The following is a 16,149-nucleotide window of genomic DNA, read 5'->3' as shown; positions in this document are numbered from 1 at the left end:
TAAAAACAGGCTTATTCTCTTGGAGCTACAGTCTAGTGGAGGAGATAGAATGTTAGATAAATAAGTAGAATATATACAAGGTTAGATGGTGACCAAGGGGCAGAAGTAAGGAGGAAAGCAAGATATGAATGTTGGGAGAAGGCAAATTTTCAGATTTGGTTATAAGGAAGGACTCTTTGAGAAGGTGACTTTGGAGGAAATAGTTAAATAAAACGAATGCAGGACAGTGTGATAGCAGGCTGGAGGTCATTCTGGATAAAAGTTCAGCAGGTACAAAGGCTCTGGGGTGAGAATGTGCCTGGAGTACTCAAGGAACATCAAGGAGGCCAGTGGCTAGGGTGCAATAAGTGAAGGAGAGAGAAGCAGAACCAGATTAAAGCTGGCCTTTGAAGTTGTTGGAAGGATATTGACTTATATTGTAATAATGAGAAATATTAAAGAGTTCTGAGGAAAGGAGAGAGGCTATTGGCTTTACATTAAAATTACTCCTGCTGTTGAGAATAGACAACAAATACAGGGAGGCTTTTAAGAGATTGCTGCCATAAGCCAGATGAGAGAAGGTAGCTTAAACCAACAGGCTGACAGAGGCCAGAGGGGGAGGTGAATGAGACAAGCATCTTGAGCCATAGTGGCCCAGAGAAGGATGGAGGTGTGGCAGGAACCAATGTTCCCACTGCCAGAGCCTATCTCCCACAAAGGTGAGATGCTTGGGAACAACAATGGCTCCTGAACCGGTGCTGCGCCCACCCGACCCCGCACCCCCCAAGCGGGTAACACAGGGTCAGGCACATACTAGTTGATGAACTTAAGTTGATTAAATTGTTGTAACACAAAAAAGGAAATGTGAAATAAAATCTACTTTATGGCTGCCTCCTGCTACAGAATACTCTCCTCACTGCTTTGTCTGGAGTTATTTTCCATCTTTTGGTTATGTATTTATTTTTCTTGTATGAAAATATTTTTATTTTAGTTGCTAGCTGTCAAAATAAAACTAACTCAAAATTTAAAAAAAGAAAAGAAATGGAAGACCTTGACAACAGAGATGACAGTAGAAAAAAAAATAATAATAAAGTCCTCTCAAATCCTACCTACTATACTATCCTACCTACCTACTCTAAATATATTGGTGTATATACTCCAGAATTGGGGGTTTTATTCTGGCTGAGTCACATGGCTTGTGGCATCTTAGTTCCCCAGCCAGGTATTGAACCTGGGCCCTCAGCAGTGAAAGCCTGGAGTCCTAACCACCGGACTGCCAGGGAATTCTCTTTTACTCTAGAATTATAGACAAAGAATACTTTTAAATATCAGTTTGTTACTGTCAGATAAAAAGAATCTATATTTAAACCATGTGGAAAATGACTCCTTCCTTGTTTATCAAGAAAATCTTTCAAAACAGCACATAAATTAGCACACATTGTATATGCAAAACTATGTGTCTATATATAGGTTTCTTCCCCCACATAGGGAAGCCAAAGCTTTCATCAGGGTTTCAAAGGATACTGTGACTTAAACAGGTTGAGAACCACTGCTTTAGATTTTATATTCAATTCAAACTTTTGCAGCCAGTCATTTCTTCATTACAGAAAAATTTGAAGAACTTTTAAAAAATCAAATTCAACTTGGAAATTATTCATACATATCTTCACCAAGGGAAAATAACCATCTAAAGGTCAGATTTTGTTTGTTTTACTTTGGTTATTTATTTATGAATTAACACCTTCAACATTTGGTGATGTCCTAAGAAGGTTTCAGCTTTCAATGACTTTCATTAAAATGACAGAATAGTAAAGATTCCATTGAACCATTTCATTCTATCTCATACCTTTATGAGTTGAAAGCATCATTATTGCCTTTTACCATTAAAGAGTCTAAGACTGAGTGTAAGTGAATGTAATTTATTTTTCAGGGAACAACTTAATTCTTTACTGAAGACCTATAACTTCTTTTATAGGAACCAGAAAAATCTGCATATTTTATATGGACAGGTAAGCTCGTCAAAGAAATGCAATACAGTTTGAAAGTGAAAGTCACTCAGTCCGACTCTTTGCGACTTATAGTCCATGGAATTCTCCAGGCCAGAATACTGGAGTGGATAACCTATCCTTCTCCAGCGCATCTTCCTGACCCAGGAATCGAACTGGGGGTCTCCTGCATTGCAGGCGGATTCTTCACCAGCTGAGCTACTAGGGAAACCCCAAAACTACAAGCTTTCTGAGGGTAGGCCGCATCTGCTGTATTGCCAGCCAGCACCCAGGGAGGTTTCTGGCACATGTATGTGTGTGTTAGTCATTCAGTCATGCTGTTTTATGACCCCATGGACTGTAGTCCACAAGGCTCCCCTGTCCATGGAATTCTCCAGGCAGGAATACTGGAGTGGGTAAGCCATTTTCTTCTCCAGAGGATATTCCTGACCCAAGGATCAAACCTGGGTCTCATGCATTGCAGGCAGATTCTTTACCAGTTGAGCCACCAAAGAAGATTGATTCACAGGGAAAAAAAAAAAAATTCTGTAAAAGTACAGAGAAGTCAGGATAAGTTGAAGTCCATAATACAAATGGTCTGGGGAAAACAGGGGAATAATTTTAGTTTTAGACTATACTGAAAATCCTAGTCCTGAAACATCTGTAAATTTCTAAGTATTTTTTGGAATGGACAAACATGTAAAGTAACTTTAACGACATATTTGCTTTCTACTTTAAAAACAGAGTATGAATATCTTTTGAACAGCAATTCCATTAGAACTCTATCTTACAAATAATTTACCAAAGTCCTGAATCTAGCAAGCATTTTTAAGGGGGCAACGGTTAGGCTACTGTATCAAGTGACCTTAGATTTTCTTTAATACGTTACTCTCTACAGGTCTCCCTACTCAGTCTTGTATTCTAATGGGACTCACTTCACATCTTTACAATACCTTCCTGGTCCTAGGGGACATTAGAACTGTCTACCTATGTTTAGATTTTCAGATGTGATGGTACAGCATTGACTTTATGCCACCCTTGGCATTTGGGACAGAAGGAAATTTATAAGCCTCTTTGGCCTTTACTAGTGAGCCTAAATGATTTAGTTTGATCAGACATTTCAATTCCCCTCCCAAATGTAATTTTCTACAGAAGCAGGAAGTAGCTAATCCTTTTATAAAGAAATGGGCCTAAGTTTTCTAAATGGCCTAATTTAAAATTATTTCAATATTGTCCTATATCTTAGATCAGTAAAATGCATAACTGTAAAAATATAAACTTTAGGAAAAGATCAAAACTTTAAGGAAATTATTTTAGATTGTAATTCAACAGTTTTCATGTTTCCTTTAGGAAAATTTTGAATTTTGATGTGACAAGCATATGAATTGAGGCATGTCCTTTCTATTCTGTGAATTGGTGCTCAATTTACAAAAGCCATTTGATTTTTTAAAATAAAGTCTTGTGTCTTACATAATTTTTTAAACCGCATGAATTAAAGTATATAGTGAGAATATCAGACTGCTTAATCTTTTCATCTTTACTTGCTGACAATAAAATTAGAATCCAGAATTTTCCAAGTCTCTTACTTAGTTGTAGTGATGGACACGGTTCAAAGGGGCAGTGCGTGGAATAACATCAGCTTTCTTAATCTCTGATTAATTAATGCAATGACTATTTATTGTTTACAACACAGCAGACACTGTTCTAAAAGCTAGAGACAAAAATGAAAAAACTAGAGAATGTCCTGCATTCACGCTCGTTACATTTTAGTAGATAGAAAAAAGCAAAAAAGTAAATTGTGTATTAGATGGTGAACAGGCTGTGGAGGAGAGCAAATCAGGGAAGAAGGCTCAGGAATCTAAGTGGATGGATAAAGAAGAACATTTGACCAAAGATTGAAAGGTATCAGGATGCTAACCTTGCAGAGGTCTGTAGGACATGCATTCTGGGTACAGACAGCAGTCTGAATCAAGGTCCTGGCTGGTGTAACTGAGGAACAGCAGGGAAGCCAGTGTGCCAGGAACCTTGTGAGAATGGACAGGTAGAGAGTAAGGAAGCTAGAGAAAGAACTGAGAAGGAGAGGGCGCTAGAGCATGGGGGGGCTTGTAGATCACTGTGGAGACTTCAGCTTGTGCTTGAAGTGAGATGAGAAGCCCCCGAGGTGTTGAGATATGATCTAAAGATTCATTTAAAAACAGTCTCTCTAGCTAGTAGGAATACATAGAGGGACAAGAGAAGAATGAGGTAGACCACAGAGACACTACTGCAATAATCTGGCAAACAATGAAAATGGCATAGACCAGATCTGTGGTAGTGCACATGGTGAGCATAGCCATATCAGGGATATATTTTTAAGGTCAAGCTAATCAGATTGGCTAATGTATTGGATTTGGAGATGTTCAGAATGAAAGAAAGATTACTGGTGACTGTAACGATGTTGATCTGAGCAACTGGAAGAATGGGAGTGATATTTAACAAGATGGGGAAGGCTGGGAAAGGAAAATGTTTAGAGAGAAATTTCAAGAGTTAACTGGGATCATATTAAATTTGACATCAAATCTGAAAGCTGAAGTTTAGGGGAAAGGTTAAGGTTTGGGCTGGAGATCTAAAATTGGGAGCTACCAGTTTAGAGATGGCATGTAAAGATCATTGAGGTCACCAAGGATATCGGTGTAGATCTACATGAGAAAAGGCCTAACAATTAAGGCAATGAGACTACAGACGTGCAACGAAACCTTCAGGGATAATTTATGTAGTTAATTTCAAAAGAGATGTTTTCTGAAATTAAAAAATATTCTCATATTCCTTATATGAGAAAACCTCATTGTCTGATTATAGTTGGAGTATTTCTTCTTGAAAGCAAAAATTAGATAACCTGAGAAGATCAGTTATTCTATGAGCTTTTGATATAAGGGATTCATGGAAGTATAATTAGGCCAAGGAAAGATGGCATACATCAATAACTCACATGCAGGCCCTGCATCATGTACTGCCATTTCAGAGAGCAAATTGTGTTTGGTTATTAAGAACTGGGGCTTCCCTGGTGGCTCAGAGGTAAAGAATCTGCCTGCAATGCAGGAAGACCTGAGTTTGATCCCTGGTTCATTCCCATGGAGGAGGGCATTACAACCCACTCCAGTCTTCTTGCCTGGAGAATCCCCACGGACAGAGAAGCCTGGTGGGCTGCAGTCCATGGAGTTGCAAGGAGTAGGACATAACTGAGTGACTAAGCACAGCACATAGCATATTAAGAATTGATAAGTGCCTGACCTCACAATAATCTGAAATGTGGACTCAAAAGTGGGAAAAAGAGCAAAACTTTGTTTCAGGAGTGACTCCAAAGTAGGTTTATCAGCCAAAGAAATAATAAGCAACAACATTTACTGAGCACTTTAAATATCAGCTCCTATGATTCAGGGACTGTTATGATTTAATTCTTCAGAAGAAACAGCCCAGGTTTAAAGGTATTTGACATTTTGTCCAAAATCATACAGCTAGGAAGTAGCAAAGCCACAGTTAAAACACAGGGCTATCTGATTCTACAGTCTGGAGTCTTCATTACACATTCAAATAGGAATTGAGTCATTTATGTTTTCATAATAATTGATTTTTCATAATAACAAGTAGCTATTGGATGTTATAGTGGTTATTGAATAGATGAAATATGTTTCTATTTTTCAAATTTATTATAATAATGTAACTCTACTTTAATAAGAGACTTTTGCATATACAAGAGAGAAATGAATTAGAAAATACATTCTTTGTGAATGTGCTTAGATATTAATATTTACACTCAGAGAATGAGTAAGTGTTCAATCCTGTTTACTAGTTTTTCTTTGTTTGCATGGAATTTCCTTCTTTTATTATATTTCCAACTTAAAAGAGATTAAGTGCTATTGATTTTTTCAAAAAAATCATGTCAAGCATTTTGCACCTTTTTACATATATTATTTCACTTTTTCTGTATAATAAGTGTGTGAGTTAAATTTTTCCTCTTCAGAAATGAGAAAACAACCACTAAACTGATCAATGCTATTCAGATTTCTACTACAGCACAGCTTTAATTTTCCTTTAATTTTAAGTTAAACAGAATTAGAGAATTAAACTTCCACTTAATTGAAGAATCAAGAGTTCAGAAAACATTTTAGCATACTGTGCCCTCTGGTGTACATGTCGTCATCATTATGACTTACTCTGCTGGTTGTCACTGTTTTTAAAAATAAAAGAATGTTTCAGAAATAGGATTGTTCTGTAGATAAATTTAAAAGCCAAATAATCCCACCTGGGAATTTTTTTTTAGCTGTCAGGATGTCTTACAGACTTAATTTCTACACCTTCAGTTAAAAATTTTACCTTTTGTAAATAATACAAAAGCAATGTTTGACTTCTTCCCTAGACTGAAGATGGTAAGCTAATTGTTGAAGGAACGTTGGACATTTTCTGGGGAGTAAAACGGCCTATCCAGCTGAAAATACAAGATGAGAAACAAATCCCTTCTTTCAGTGTGCTGGAGTCACCAGGAGCTTTTTCCAAAAGGTGAGCTAGCTTTTATTGTTTTACTTCCTTAGGAAATGATCTTCATAATTATCTTTCTTGTGCACACTCTTGAAGATGAAAGCTCTAAAGCTTATATCCAATCTCATTTAATCCCCCAGGAACTCTAGAATGTAGGTGTTCAGAAACCAGGGCTCTGAGAGGTTAGGTAGTTTGTGCGAGAGACCCGGTTACCACCCAGCAGAGCTGGACTGGACCTCAGGTCTGTGGGCACCAGAGTCTGTGCCCTTGACCTCTCTGTTGTAGTCCTTCTCTTCTGGGAGCCTTCATTCTTTCACTAGAATAGATAAGAGATACAGGCAAAATTTCATTCAGTTCAGTTCAGTTCAGTTGCTCAGTCGTGTCTGACTCTTTGCAACCCCACGAATCGCAGCACGCCAGGCCTCCCTGTCCATTACCAACGCCCAGATTTCGCTCAAACTCATGTCCATCGAGTCGGTGATGCCATCCAGCCATCTCATCCTCTGTCGTCCCCTTCTCCTCCCACCTCCAATCCTTCCCAGCATCAGAGTCTTTTCCAATGAGTCAACTCTTCACATCAGGTGGCCAAAGTATTGGAGTTTCAGCTTTAGCGTCAGTCCTTCCAATGAAATCCCAGGACTGATCTCTTTTAGAATGGACTGGTTGGATCTCCTTGCAGTCCAAGGGACTCTCAAGAGTCTTCTCCAACACCACAGTTCAAAAGCATCAATTCTTCGGCGCTCAGCCTTCTTCACAGTCCAACTCGCACATCCATACATGACCACTGGAAAAACCATAGCCTTGACTAGAAGGACCTTTGTTGGCAAAGTAATTCATTAGCCCTGTGCTTATCAGCAAAAAGGAGGATGAAATTTAAATTTCCCCTTTTCATGGAACAAAGGGCTTTTCCTGCTTTCTGGAAAAGAGACTTATGTTCCATCTGATTGCTGTGTCCCATTAAACAGGATCAGGACAAAGTACAGGTGAAGTACAATACATGCACAAAACAGTTGCCTGTTCAGGTCTATGTGACTGTGAAAAGTTGTTGCTGAATCATGCAAAGACGCCGGGATCCTTGGCCTCCAGAGGAGAAGAATTCAATCTGGGGCCAGAGACAAGGCTGGATCACTCAGAGCTTTTGTATAATAAAGTTTTATTAAAGTATAAAGGAGATAGAGAAATCTTCTGACATAGACATCAGAAGGGGGTAGAAAGAGTACCCACTTGCTAGTGTTAGCAATGGAGTTATATCCTCTCCAATGAATCAAAAGAATGTCTGGAGGTTGTAAAGACCTCACCAGACCTACTCCCATAATTTACATTTTAAGATAACAGGATTAGCCAGAAGATTTAATCCAGAGACTGTCCTCAGGCAGGATACATAATCCTAAAGAATGTAGAGGGATAAAAAAGTTTGTCCTTTTTTCCTCCTTGAGAATTCTAGACCCCTCTCTCCTTGGGACACCTAGACGTCTTATCAACCTGCCTAGGAAATGACTCTCTCAACTGTACCTTGAAGACATAAGTAGAGTTGATAGATATTTTCATTATCGTTTACAATGTTTAGGCTTCCCTGGTAGCTCAGACAGTAAAGAATTCACCTGCAATACAAGGGACCCAAGTTCTATCCCTGTGTTGGGAAGATCTCCTGGCAAAGGGAATGGCAGCCCACTCCAGTATTGTTGCCTGGAGAATATCATGTCAGAGGAGCCTGGCAGGCTACAGTCTTCAGGGTCATGAAGAGTTGGATACAACTGACCAACTAACACACATATAAATCTTGTTTTCTTCTTCCCTCCCTCCCTTTTTACCTTCATTTTCAATCATTGGCTTTCTAATGCATCTTTCTTTTATATATTCATGGAGATATCAATCCTTCTCTTCATCCACCCTTCCATGCATAACTAGATGAGCTGGAGTTCCAGCAGGACAGAGGATGGAGAGAGAGCAGCCAGGACCTTTTCCTCAATCTGACCTTTGTCCATAACCAAGGTTATACCATATCACCTTCAAGGAAGCCCTACTTTTCCCTTGGAGAAACACAGAAGTCCCACAAGTTGTACCTTGCCAGCCTTTCTCAAATGTTATCATAATTCTGAACATTTGGTAATTGCCTACACGTGTCATGTAGTCTCTTACTTCCCTGACTCTGCCTAGACGCCTACCTGCTTCTCAATATCCACTTGCTAGACTCTTCCACCAGTCTTTTAAGATTCAGGTCGGTAACATTTTCTCCAGAAAGCCTTTTCTGACCCTTTGATCTGTAGTAGGTGCACTGACAACTTTTCTATGTCACTTTCAGAGCACACTGTTAATTGAATTTTCATATACCTGCCTCCCTCTCTAATCTATGAGCTCCTCATGGGTAAGGAGCATGCCTTACTCATTTTTATCCCCATGCTCACCACTGAGCCAGCACAAAGACAGGACTCAAAATATAGTATTGAATGAAACCCTCAGAATCCTGATGGTTAAATGCTTCTGCTCTGCTGTGTGAACTTTTTCTCCATCTACCACTTCTGATTAGTGTCCCATCCAAGCTATCAAAGGACAAAGAGTCCAGCACTTATGAAACAGCAGAAGGGAAACCACAGACTTAGGCAATCTGATGAAATCCTATATCCTTCACCTTCAGGTACTAAGTGATTGATGAGCTGGTGGTTCTAAATGACTAGGAACATCATTTAAAAGTAGAAATTACCCTGGGTCCTACTTTTAGGAAACTATACAAGATATGAATTTGGCAAAATTAGCTATCATTCTTCATATTGCCTAAGAACTCATTGCAAAGTTCTCGGAGCAGTCAGCTCCATTTGATGCGTTTTAATTAGTTGAATCATGAAAAGTTAATTAGTATGAGACATTATGGGGAGATGTCAAGGAAATGCAGTAAGCTACCTAAATTATCACATTAAGCTATCATGATTTTGAATGTGTATCCCAAGATATATTTTTTTAATTTTCCAAATTAAAATTCAAAACACTTATTCCTAGAAACCCTGAACCTGAGAATGAGTTTCAAGAGCCCAAGTAGACAAGGTATATTAATACCTTTCAATATTCTATGGAAGATTATAAATTAATATTCTCATGAGTTGCCTTCCATAAAATCCATTTGCCTTTTTCGTTTTTTATCAGAATAATGCTGTGAACGAAAGATAAATTATCTCTTTTAGGGACTTCCCTGGAAGTCTGGTGGTTAAGACTCTGAGCCTCCAATGCAGGGGGCATGGGTTCAATCCCTGGATGGGGAACTAAGATCCCATATGCTGTGTGGCATGACCAGAAAAAAAAAAATCTATCTCTTTTTGTTTCAAGTTGAGAAAGACCACCCTTGAAAACTTTGCTTGCTCTTTACCACAGTAATGAGACTTACTGGGAGAATATTTGAAGTGCATATTTGCAGGATATCATATTTTTCTGGTGAGTAAAAATTGTCAGAATATGACCCCACTCCTGTCCCACAAATGAGCAAGATTAGATTCAATTGATTCAATTGTGATTAATTATCCAAGAAGCTTTTGTGGGAACCAGCTGAACAGTTAGGCAGAATGTGCAGCACAATTTGAATTAACTGTTCCTTGACTTCTTGTTCCCTAGTGGGAGGCAGTCCCACCGAAGTATTATGTGTGCATGAGTGCTAAGTCACTCAGTTGTGTCCAACTCTTTGTGACCCTATGGACCATAGCCCACCAGGCTCCTCTGTCCATGGTATTCTCCAGGCAAGAATACTGGAATGGGTTGCCATGCCCTCCTCCAGGGGATCTTCCTGACCCAGGGATCAAACCTGTGTCTCTTAAGTTTCTTCCATTTGCAGGCAGGAATGGCAATCCACTGCAGTACTATTGCCTGGAAAATCCCATGGACAGATGAGCCTGGTAGGCTACAGTCGATGGGGTGGCAAAGAGTCGGACACGACTGAGCAACTTCACTTTCACTTTCTTTACCACTAGCGCCACCTGGGAAGTCCCTAAAGTATTATATTCTGTTTCAATTCAGTTCTAGACACCCTCACTCTGATTGCCATCCTTTCAGGCCAGTTCAGTTCAGTTCAGTAGCTCAGTTGTGTCCTACTATTTGCAACCCCTTGAATTGCAGCACGCCAGGCCTCCCTGTCCATCACCAAGTCCCGGAGTTCACTTAAACTCATGTCCATCGAGTCAGTGATGACATCCAGCCATCTCATCCTCTGTCGTCCCCTTCTCCTCCTGCCCGCAATCCCTCCCAGCATCAGAGTCTTTTCCAATGAGTCAACTCTTCGCATGAGGTGGCCAAAGTACTGGAGTTTCAGCTTTAGCATCATTCCTTCCAAAGAACACCCAGGATTGATCTCCTTTAGGATGGACTGGTTGGCTCTCCTTGCAGTCCAAGGGACTCTCAAGAGTCTTCTCCAACACCACAGTTCAAAAGCATCAATTCTTCTGCACTCAGCTTTCTTCACAGTCCAACTCTCACATCCATACATGACCACTGGAAAAACCATAGCCTTGACTAGACAGACCTTTGTTGGCAAAGTAATGTCTCTGCTTTTGAATATGCTATCTAGGTTGGTCCTAACTTTCCTTCCAAGGAGTAAGCGTCTTTTAATTTCATGGCTGCAGTCAACATCTGAAGTGATTTTGGAGCCCCAAAAAATAAAGTCTGACACTGTTTCCCCATCTATTTCCCATGAAGTGATGGGACCAGATGCCATGATCTTAGTTTTCTGAATGTTGAGCTTTAAGCCAACTTTTTCACTCTCCTCTTTCACTTTCATCAAGAGGCTCTTTAGTTCCTCTTCACTTTCTGCCATAAGGGTGGTGTCATCTGCGTATCTGAGGTTATTGATATTTCTCCCGGCAATCTTGATTCCAGCTTGTGCTTCATGCAGCCCAGCATTTCTCATGATGTACTCTGCATGTAAGTTAAATAAGCAGGGTGATAATATACAGCCTTGACCTACTCCTTTTCCTATTTGGAACCAGTCTGTTGTTCCATGTCCAGTTCTAACTGTTGCTTCCTGACCTGCATATAGGTTTCTCAAGAGGCAGGTCAGGTGGTCTGGTATTCCCATCTCTTTCAGTTTATTTTCCACAGTTTATTGTGATCCACACAGTCAAAGGCTTTGGCATAATCAATAAAGCAGAAATAGATGTTTTTCTGGAACTCTCTTGCTTTTTCCATGATCCAGCAGATGTTGGCAATTTGATCTCTGGTTCCTCTGCCTTTTCTAAAACCACCTTGAACATCTGGAAGTTCACGGTTCACGTATTGCTGAAGCCTTCTTTGCTGCTGCTGCTGCTAAGCTGCTAAGTCGCTTCAGTCGTATCCGACTCTGTGCGATCCCATAGACGGCAGCCCACCAGGGTCCCCCATCCCTGGGATTCTCCAGGCAAGAGTACTGGAATGGGCTGCCATTTCCTTCTCCAATGCACGAAAGTGAAAAGTGAAAGTGAAGTCGCTTCAGTCGTGTCTGACCCTTAGTGACCCCATGGACTGCAGCCTACCAGGCTCCTGCATCCATGGGATTTTCCAGGCAAGAGTACTGGAGTGGGTTGCCATTAAATTTTGAGCCTTGAATGAAATTGTGTAAGGAAATGGACTATCACTAATCACTGCCTAAGAATTTTTATTGCTCTCTTCCCCATACTGGACTTCTGTGGGCAGAACTTACACCTCTGTTCGCTCAGGTTCACAGACTTAATATCTCCAGCGGTTGGATGTGGTACAAAAGACGTGGAAGTTGTGTACTCAGCTGCAGGAGGGCTATAATCTTTTCTTTCAACTCACCTTTGGAGAGAATCAAGCTACTTTGTTTACATTATCTTTGAAATGAGTCACACTGAATCAGCTTAATGGGAGTGGTAACAGTTTAAAATAAATCAGTTTGAGCTGTGACCACTTGTGATCCTTTATGGAAACACTTCCGTGGGCAGTACTTTGATATCTATAACTGGTCCAAGTATTTTGTTTTGGAAATTTTTTGTAAAATCAACCTTACTGAGGTTATGTTTGCTGGCACCGGTTTCCCTTTCTGTTTTCAATGTCTTTCCAAAGTCTGCTTTGACATGCTTTGGACAAGTCATGGCAGAATGGCATTAAGAGCAGAAACTGGACAGATGTCCATTTGAATAACATCAATAGTGTTTTTCCTTTCTTACCATGTGGGTAGAGAAGTGACCACCTTCAATTTGTCTATCAAATGTTGACCTCCTTTTTATTTTGCAGCTCATGAGAATACTTCCCCACAGTTTAAATTTGCTAATGGTATATATCCTGAAACTTGGTTGGAATAAGGCTGACATGCCCATGCTTGGGCAACTTAAACTATTTGATGTTACATAAAGTTCCACCAGTTTTCTTTAGAACACTTTGGGTCACTGCATTCAAGCTTGGTCGTGTGCACACCTGTATACGGAGACACTTCCAATTACATAGTCCAGAGCTGAAAGGGGGTAGGCTGGGGGGTGGTAATTTGGGGGTGGAGGCGCTTGTTTTTGCTAAGATGGTAAGGAAGAAAAGGGGCCAAACATGGGCTATATTAAGCCATGTTTGTTCCTCTACATTTGCGTGGAGGAACATTCCTCACTGAGCTGAGAGAAGGTGAGGACAGGTGTCAAGTTGGGCAGGACTACCAAGAGTTTATAGCACATCACTGGTCTGGCATGTTTGGGCTCTCTCGTCTTCCCACATGGGAGACAGCATTGGGTTGCTTTGACTTTTTAGTTTCTATTTTCACTGTTATTCTGGTTTTTTTTTTTTCCCATGATTAACCCACTCCAGTATTCTCGCCCAGAGAATTCCATAGGCAGAGGAGCCTGGCAGGCGACTGTCCATGGGGTCTCAAAGAGTCGGACACAACTGAGTGACTAACACGTTCCCTTTCAACACTCTTTCTATGATAATCACATCTGCCTTTTTTTAATTAATCTTCTATACATTGATAATTTTGTCTATCAAAAGAATAACTAGAAAAGGGAACCTTCCTATACTGCTGGTGGGAATGTAAATTGGTACAGCCACTATGGAGAACAGTATGGAGGTTCCTTAAAAAAATAAAAATAGAGCCTCTGTATGATCCTGCAATCCCACTTCTGAGCATATATCTGGAAAAGATGAAAACAATAATTTGAAAAGATGCATGCACCCCAGTGTTCAGAGCAACACTATTTACAATAGCCAAGACCTGGAAGCAACCTAAATGTCCATTGACGAATGAATAAAGATGATGTAGTATATATATACATACAATGGAATATTATTCAGCCATAAAAAGAATGAAATAATTTCACTTACAGCAACATGGATGGACTTGAAGAATATCACACTGCATGAAGTCAAAGGCAAATATCACAAATATCATTTACATGTGAAATCTTAAAAATGATGCAAGTGAAGTTATTTCTGGAACAGAAACAGACGCATAAAACAAACTTATGGCTACCAAATGGAATAGTGCAGGGAGGGATAAATTAGGAGTTTGGGATTAACAGATACACACTATTGCATGTAAAATAGATAAACAAGGACCTACCATATAGCCCAGGGAATTATATTCATATCATCTAACAATCTATAATGGAAAAGAATCTGAGAAAGAAATATATATACATATACATACATATATCTTAACCACTTTGATGTACACTTAAAACATTGTAAATCAACTATGCTGCTGCTGCTGCTACTAAGTCGCTTCAGTCATGCCCGACCCTGTGCGACCCCATAGACGGCAGCCCACCAGGCTCTGCCATCCCTGGGATTCTCCAGGCAAGAACACTGGAGTGGGTTGCCATTTCCTTCTCCAGTGCATGAAAGTGAAAAGTGAAAGTGAAGTCGCTATACTTCAACTTAAAAAAAGTAAAAGGAAGAATAACTAGGGTCTGAGTCAGGGCTGGAATTGTTCTCATTTGAGTTAAAGTTACTAAGTAAAGTTATTGAACTTCTAGGACATTTGTTTTGACTGGCTATATTCTGGATGGTAGAGCTTAATGGAAAATTAATAAACCAGTATATTAGGATTATCTTATCTATGTCACAAGGCTATTATTGTGAGACTCGATATAGAAGTTGTAAAAGACTTAAAAGGAATTCAAAGGTCACAGAAGAAAAGGATCATGTTTATTCATATTTACCACCATTAGTATGAATAAGCATGTTGTGTTGTTGTTGCTACCAGTGACATGTGGGTAGAATTAATGTCACAAACTCCCTTCGGGTTAATATTTTTTGGCCATAAGGAAAACAGACATTGGAAGAGACTCTTAGTAAGAGCTAAGACTAGTCCCAGATATGATAGTTATCTATTAACCTAGAGAGATCTAGGAATACCTTGGATCCCTAATGGCTCCAGACCCACCATGAAATATGCATAGATGATGGGGACTGTGATGAGGATGACAATGAAGATGAAGACAACCACGGTCGTTTTTTTAACACATATTTTGAGTTCTTACTGTGTGTTGGGCACTTTTTCAAGGGTTTTACATAAATTAACTCATTTCATCTTCTCAACAGTCCTATCCTACCTCACCCTGTGTTCATCCCCATTTTACAGGTGAGAACACTAATGCACAGAGAAAAAAAGTAACTTATTTAAAGCCAGAAAGAAAATAAAAAATGAGCTTTGGTCCAACTGGTAAAGATAAGCAGTTGCCCAGTTTTATTTTTTTCTGGGCATTAGAATGCATTGAAAATTAATAGTACACTTTATAAATCATGATGTCCCAGAAAAGGAGTCTTTCCCAGAGATTTTCCTGCTTTATAAATTGAATTCTTTGTAGTGCTCAAGGGTCTTCTTTAAGATAGGTTTTGTATCTTATTATACTGGAATCACTTTACCTTAAAATGCTTTGAATACAATGGGAGCTCAATGCAAATTAGAATAAACACTTTTGTATCTAAATTCACTGAAGAGCATAGTGAGGTATCTGTATAAGAATGGATTCTGTTGGTTTCTACATATTCCGTACATTTTACAGAATCTATATAATTCTGTGTTTCAGTATGTAACTAAAATATTGTGTCAAAACATGCTAAGAATCAGTACAAGAATTAATTAAAATGTATGTTGACTACTCTGGTATAGATATAGTTTTAATAATATAAAGATTGTTATAATTTAGGCTGGTGTGTCTACCCACAGAGGCCCATGGTACTGTATTAATACTGTAAATCTGGAAACTATGATAGGCCTTTTGATCAATATAATTGATATCACTTACACAATTTATTACTTTTCAGGGGAATGACACGCTGGGGACAATTTGATGATCTTTATCGCATTAGTGACTTGGACAGGGATCAGATTCCAGTGACTGGAGGAACAGGTTCCCAGGAAGGTCAGTATCAAACTCTTATTATGAGGAGACTTTTTTAGCTAATATAATGCATGAATCCTAAATGTTTTTCTAAAATATAACATTTTATATATCATTACTTATTAAACTCTTATTTTATATTTAAAAAATATATCTTAGGAGCATACCAACTTAAATCACTACAGTGCTCTATAATGTTTAAGAACCTTACTTTGCTATATAAAAGCATTATTTTAAAAAAATGTATTAAGTCACTTAGCTTTATTAGATAAGGGAGAATGAATGGTTTGAATAAAGTTTTTCATACATAAAATTGTTCAGTATTCCCCCCCAAGGATTAGGATCATTTATAACACTCAGTAGTTTTTTAT

General features: G+C 39.1%; 1 protein-coding gene across 1 annotated transcript in view; it reads left to right on the top strand.

Annotated features, from left to right (window-relative positions):
- Positions 1–16,149, top strand: part of RASSF6 (Ras association domain family member 6) — an 88,081-nt gene that overhangs the window by 60,205 nt on the left and 11,727 nt on the right. The window contains exons 3-5 of the mRNA XM_055587418.1: positions 1,910–1,988; positions 6,361–6,500; positions 15,702–15,799. Of these exons, the coding sequence (XP_055443393.1) occupies positions 1,910–1,988; positions 6,361–6,500; positions 15,702–15,799 (317 nt within the window). The remainder of the gene's footprint in view (positions 1–1,909; positions 1,989–6,360; positions 6,501–15,701; positions 15,800–16,149) is intronic.

Source organism: Bubalus kerabau, chromosome 7 (assembly GCF_029407905.1).
Source record: "Bubalus kerabau isolate K-KA32 ecotype Philippines breed swamp buffalo chromosome 7, PCC_UOA_SB_1v2, whole genome shotgun sequence".
Taxonomy (NCBI): Eukaryota; Metazoa; Chordata; class Mammalia; order Artiodactyla; family Bovidae; genus Bubalus; species Bubalus kerabau.
This window is presented reverse-complemented; position numbering and strand designations above follow the sequence as displayed.